The following is a 6,889-nucleotide window of genomic DNA, read 5'->3' as shown; positions in this document are numbered from 1 at the left end:
ACACGGAAATCCCAGAGACAAGAACATTGGAAAGGAATGAACACTCTCTCCTTGGAGGGACACCTCCTGCTTACTTAATTCAGGTAAGTATTAGGCGAGGGTTGGCAAGAGCCAAGGCTTGGGGATCCCGGTGTGCGTGTTGGGGTAACGGCTGGAGTCTAACCGGCTAAAACTACACAGCTTGCCATTGATATCACTGTCTGGCAAGCTTTCCCGTTGCTAGGACCACCCGACCCGATAGGGTTTTGGCTGTAGGGTTAACAGGAGCTGAGTGGGATGACTCCTTGCCCCCAATGACGGGTCTGCTCTTCCAGGTCCTGGTGATGAGCCGGGCCGGACTGTGCTGCCATCAGCAGTGACCTGGAATACTGCGACCCTCCTGGCTCAGGAACCGGACTAGAGACCATCACGGAGGGTGGGCTTGATTCTGACATTCCTTTGCCAAACACTTGGAGCCAGTTCAGCTCTGAGGAGACTCTGCTTACCTGGTCTCCCTCCCCACCCCCGAGGAAGGCAGTGGCTGTGAGGTTGACACTTACCTGTGTACTGAGGTTTACACACACACTGATAGGCATTGCGCAGCTGTTGACATGTGTCAGTGCCTGGGTGGTGACAGGGGTTAGACAGACACTCGTCCACATCCCCCTCACAACGTGAGCCCACAAAGCCCGCCTGGCAACGGCACGAATAGCCCCCCAACCCGTCCACGCACTGACCACTGTTGTAGCATTTGGGCTCCGAGCTGGGGTGGGGGCGGGTTTGGGAGTGTGGGGGTCTCGAGGGTGGGGGTGTAGGGAGGCAATCATCGGGATCCTGCTCACAGCGTTGCCCTGGGGACAGAGGAGCATCCGAGTCAGTCCACGCGCAGCCCCCACCCCAGCCCCCACGGAAACATACCCCAACCCCAACACCAACCCCACCCCAAACCCCCAGCCCAGCCTAGCCCCACCCCAACCCACACCCACCCAAACCCCCAGCCCAGCCTGGCCCCACCCCAACTCACACCCACCCAAACCCCCAGCCCAGTCTAGCCCCACCCCAACCCCACCCTAAACCCCCAGCCCAGCCTAGCCTAGCCTAGCCCCACCCCAACCCAACCCACACCCACCCAAACCCCAGCCTAGCCTAGCCCCACCCCAACCCACACCCACCAAAACCCCAGCCTAGCCTGGCCCCACCCCAACCCCACCCTAACCCCCAGCCCAGCCTAGCCCCACCCCAAACCCCAGCCTAGCCTAGCCCCACCCCAACCCACCCCACACCCACCCAAACCCCCAGCCTAGCCTGGCCCCACCAACTCACCCCACACCCACCCCAACCACAGCCCCAACACCTAACCCCACCCCAAACCCCCAGCCCAGCCCCACCCCAACCCACCTCAGTCCCACCACAAACCCAACCAACCCAACCCCAGCCCTAGCCCGAACCCCAACTCCAACCCTGTCCCTAACCCCAACTATTAACTGCATCCCAACCAACACCCCCACTCCCCCCTCTTCGGCCCACGCCCCTCTGCCCCCTCACCCTGGGAGCCGCGCAGACACACACACTGAAATCCATTGACCATGTTGACACAGGAGCCACCGTTCAGGCAGGGCTGAGACTCACACTCGTCCTCCTCCACAGAGCAGTTCCTGCCACGGTAACCAGGGGCACACTGCGGGCACACAGTCCACAGTCACTGCACACAGCACAGTCACTAAATGTACACACTGCCAGCAACACACAGAGCATGGTCACTCCACATACAGTCATGACAAATAAACACTGTGGGCTCACAGCACACAGTCACTCCACTACACAATGCGAGCAACATACACAGTCACTACACCATACACGCAGTAACTACACATACACACAGTCACTACACTGCACAATGCGAGCAACACACACAGTCACTACACCACACACACAGTAACTACACATACACACAGTCACTATACAAGAAAATGAGATTGAGAGAGGACAGAGAAAAAGAGAGAGAGAGAGAAAGGGATAGAGACATTGTGGTGTGGGGGAGAGGGGATACGGGAAGGAGAGAAGTTGGAGGAAGGAGAGAGGAGATGAGGGGAGGGTGAAGAGCTGGGGGTAGGGCGAGAAGGGGGAGGAGATGGGGGTATGGAGTAGGAGATGGGGATATGGGGGAAGGGAGGAGATGGGGAGGAGGAGATGGGGGTACAGGGGGAGGTGAGGAGATGAGAGTACAGGGGGAGGTGAGGAGATGAGGGTACAGGGGGAGGTGAGGAGATGAGAGTACAGGGGGAGGTGAGGAGATGAGGGTACAGGGGGAGGTGAGGAGATGGGCGTACAGGAGGAGGTGAGGAGATGAGGGTACAGGAGGAGGTGAGGAGATGGGGGTACAGGGGGAGGTGAGGAGATGGGGGTACAAAGGGGGAGGTGAGGAGATGATGGTACAGGGGTGGTGAGGAGATGAGGGTACAGGGGGAGGTGAGGAGATGGGGGTACAGAGGGGGAGGTGAGGAGATGGGGGTACAGGGAGAGGTGAGGAGATGGGGGTACAGGGGGAGGTGAGGAGATGATGGTACAGGGGGAGGTGAGGAGATGGGGGTACAGGGGGAGGTGAGGAGATGGGGGTACAGGGGGAGGTGAGGCGATGGGGGTACAGGGGGAGGTGAGGAGATGAGGGTATGGGGGGAGGAAGTGGGGGCGTGGTGGGAGGAGATGGAGGGAGGAGAGGGGATGAGATGGGGATCTGACCATGGAGCAGGTACCTGGCAGGAGTAGGTGGTGATCAGGTCCACGCAGGTGGCTGTGCTATGGCAGGGATGGGGCTGACACCGGTTGAGCATCTCCTCGCAAGTTGTCCCCTTGAAGCCATCCGCACACTGGCAGACGTGAGAGCCCCCCACATCCTCGCACCTCCCGCCGTTCAGGCACAGCCCCTCCACCGGCACACCTGCAGGGGGACCTTCCCGTCAAAGCCTCCACCCGCTCACAGTGTAGTGACTGTGTAATTTTGCAGGGCAGCCAGTTTGATCATAATAATCCTTGCATTCGATACAGCGCCTGATCACGTCTTCGAGGCAACTCGAAGCGTGTCACTCTATAGAATACAGAGTATATAGAATATACTCTATAGTGAGTTGACCGCGTACTTTGTGGGTGAAATGCGGCAGCCAATTGCGCACCAGCAGCGTCTGTCCCACAAACAGTCGTAGACTGAAGTGATCAATTTTGTCTGGGGTTTGTCGGCCAGGACACCGGGAATGAGAGAGAGAGTGTGAGAGAGAGAGAAACTCCCTTCTCTTTTCAAGTAGCGGATCAGGATTGTGTGTGTTACTGTGTGAGGTACGAGTGTGTGTGTGCTACAACGTGTGTGAGTATGTGTGTGAGTGTGTACAAGTGTGTGTGTTACGGTGTGTGAGTGTGTACGAGCACGTGTGTTGCATTGTGTGTGTGTGTTCCTGTGTGTGTGTTCCTGTTTGTGCGCGTGTGTGTGAGTTACTGAGTGAGTGTGTGTCTGAGAGTGTGTGTATTACTGTGTGTGTGTGTTCCTGTGTGTGTGTGTGTGAGTTACTGAGTGAGTGTGTGTCTGAGAGTGTGTGTGTTCCTGTGTGTGTGTATGTGTGTGTTACTGAGTGAGTGTGTGTCTGAGAGTATGTGTGTTACTGTGTGTGTATGTGTGTGTGTGTTACTGTGTGTGTGAGTTTATGTGTAACACTACTGTGTGTGTGCTACAGTGTGAGTGTGTGAGTGTGTGATGTCTCGGGCAGACCAGGTTGGATAACTTTCTCTGTGGGAGTTGGAAAAACAGAGCTCCCTAGTGCTCCCCTACGTTAGCCAGGCCTGTTCCCCCCACGGCCACATCCCCCTGCCGTGTCCCCCACTGACCCACTCACCTCGTTCCAGCGCTACCCTTTCACATAGGCTCCTGGGCACCTCACAGTAGCTGCCCGTCCAGGCAACAGGGCACCGACACAGGAAGGAGCTGGCAATGGGCTCGCACACTCCACCATTCTTACATACAGCCACAGAGCAAGCGTCAGTCTCAGTCTGCAACAAGAGGAAACCCATCACCGTGACCAGCCGGGTGTCTGACACACACGAATACCCATCACTGTGATCAGCCGGGTGTCTGACACACACGAATACCCATCACCGTGATCAGCCGGGTGTCTGACACACACGAATACCCATCACCGTGATCAGCCGGGTGTCTGACACACACGAATACCCGTCACCGTGACCAGCCGGGTGTCTGACACACATGGAAACCCATCACCGTGACCAGCCGGGTGTCTGACACACACGGATACCCATCACCGTGACCAGCCGGGTGTCTGACACACACGAATACCCATCACCGCGATCAGTCGGGTGTCTGACACACACGAATACCCATCACCGTGACCAGCCGGGTGTCTGACACACACGGAAACCCATCACCGTGACCAGCCGGGTGTCTGACACACACGAATACCCATCACCGTGACCAGCCGGGTGTCTGACACACGGAAGCTCGTCATTGGGTTTCTCTCTGTGTGAGAGAGTGTGAGAGAGAGAAAAACTCCCATCTCATTTCCGATAGCGTCGCAGGAGATCTTTCACCTGTACCTGAACAGGGCACAGGTGGGGAGTGAGGTTCAACGTCTCATCCAAATGACAGCACCTGATAATACCGGAGCCCTCCCCCAGAGCTGCATTAGAGCGACACCTGAGACTGTGAGAACTCCAAGTCCTGACGTGGGGCTGGAACCGACAACCTCCTGACTCAGAGGCGAGAGAGCAAGAGAGAGAGAGAGAGAGGGCTGAGCCAGTTTAGCTCGGCCTGAGCCAGGCTGACACCTACGGACTGCTCCACTCAGTCCGTGTATAAAATCCTTGCCTTTGATACATTAGCGTCTCATCACTCATCGAGTCCTGTAGCTCAGTGGTTAGAGCACTCGCTTTGCAAGTGAGAGACCTGAGTTCAATTCCAGGCAGAGGGCGAAACCTTGGACAAGTTTCCTTACTCCACACAGAGCCTAATAATAATCCCTCCAAAACCAAAAACAATAATAAATTGGTCATTTTCAATCCACGACTGTCTGTGGGACATTGCTGTGCGCAATTGGCTGCCGCGTTCGCCCACAAATATAGTCAATTCACTTTACAGTGTTTCTGTGAAGCGCTTTGGGACGTCCTCTCCCGACGTGAAAAGCGCTATATCAAACGCAAGGATTATTATTATTATTATTACCACATCTTCGAGACGTCACAAAGCGCTTCACAGAATGTACTGTGAAGTCCATCGACTGTGTTACGGTTCGTGGGTGAAACCCGTCAGCCTATTTGCACACAGCGGCGTCCGTCTCGCAAACAGCCGGGGATTGTAATGATCCAAATCATTATTACTTTTTGGGAGGGATTCTTACCCCCGGAAAAGCCATCCGCCGATCGACTGACAACCGGATTCCTTCTTACTGTGGAGTAAGGAACTTGCCCAATGTTTTTCCCTGACGGGAATCGAACCCAGGTCTCCGGCTTGCGAGGCGAGCGCTCCAACCACTGAGCTACAGGACTCTACAGGGTCCACATATGTTGTACATATGTTGTATGTCCGACTTGTTTACCTGGCAGTTGTTCCCTGTGTAGCTCTGGGGACAGACACACGTGTAGGGCCCAGGACTGGGTTGGCAGGTTCCTCCGTTCAGACATGGCCCGGCTTCGCACTCGCTGACCGCGGCCTCACACTGGTCACCCGTGAAGCCCGCGGTGCACACGCAACAGGAGGGAGCCGCTCCCAGCACACGCGTGCCGCCGTTCATACAGGAGCTGGGGGATATAGGGAAACATAGTCAGTGTAACACGCCAGACACACTCACACCAACATACTCACACAGACTCACACCAACATACACTCACACCCACACACTCACAACATACACACACTCACACCCACACACTCACACCCACATACACACACTCACACCCACACACTCACACCCACACACTCATCACATCAACATACACACACTCACACCCACACACTCACACCAACATACACACACTCACACCAACATACACACACTCACACCAACATACACACACTCACACCCACACACGCATCACATCAACATACACACACTCACACCCACACACTCACACCAACATACACACATTCACACCCACACACTCACACCAACATACACACACTCACACCTACTCACTCACACCAACATACACACACTCACACCAACATACACACACCCACACACTTACACCAACATACACACACTCACACCCACACACTCACACCCACATACACACACTCACACCCACACACTCACACCAACATACACACACTCACACCTACTCACTCACACCAACATACACACACTCACACCCACACACTCACACCAACATACACCCACTCACACCCACACATTCACACCAACATACACACACTCACACCCACACACTCACACCAACATACACACACTCACACCAACATTCATACCAACATACACACACTCACACCCACACACTCACACTAACATACACACACCAACACATTCATCACACCAACATACACACACTCACACCAACATACACACACTCACACCTACACACTCACACCGACATACACACACTCACGCCAACATTCACACCAACATACACACACTCACACCCACACACTCATCACACCAACATACACACACTCACACCAACATACACACACTCACACCTACACACTCACACCAACATACACACACTCACGCCAACATTCACACCAACATACACACACTCACACCCACACACTCATCACACCAACATACACACACTCACACCAACACATTCATCACACCAACATATACACACTCACCTCACTAACTCACACTAACATACACACACTCACACCAACATACACACACTCACACCCACACAC

At 54.9% G+C, this 6,889-nt stretch overlaps 1 protein-coding gene across 1 annotated transcript in view; it reads right to left on the bottom strand.

Moving 5' to 3' along the window:
* Positions 1 to 6,889, bottom strand: part of LOC103189740 (neurogenic locus notch homolog protein 3-like) — a 35,159-nt gene that overhangs the window by 8,148 nt on the left and 20,122 nt on the right. The window contains exons 15-19 of the mRNA XM_042344777.1: positions 5,574 to 5,775; positions 3,861 to 4,014; positions 2,733 to 2,917; positions 1,525 to 1,657; positions 540 to 830 (exon numbers count right to left, since the gene is read on the bottom strand). Of these exons, the coding sequence (XP_042200711.1) occupies positions 540 to 830; positions 1,525 to 1,657; positions 2,733 to 2,917; positions 3,861 to 4,014; positions 5,574 to 5,775 (965 nt within the window). The remainder of the gene's footprint in view (positions 1 to 539; positions 831 to 1,524; positions 1,658 to 2,732; positions 2,918 to 3,860; positions 4,015 to 5,573; positions 5,776 to 6,889) is intronic.

Source organism: Callorhinchus milii, unplaced genomic scaffold (assembly GCF_018977255.1).
Source record: "Callorhinchus milii isolate IMCB2004 unplaced genomic scaffold, IMCB_Cmil_1.0 Scaffold30, whole genome shotgun sequence".
NCBI classification, from domain to species: domain Eukaryota; kingdom Metazoa; phylum Chordata; class Chondrichthyes; order Chimaeriformes; family Callorhinchidae; genus Callorhinchus; species Callorhinchus milii.
This window is presented reverse-complemented; position numbering and strand designations above follow the sequence as displayed.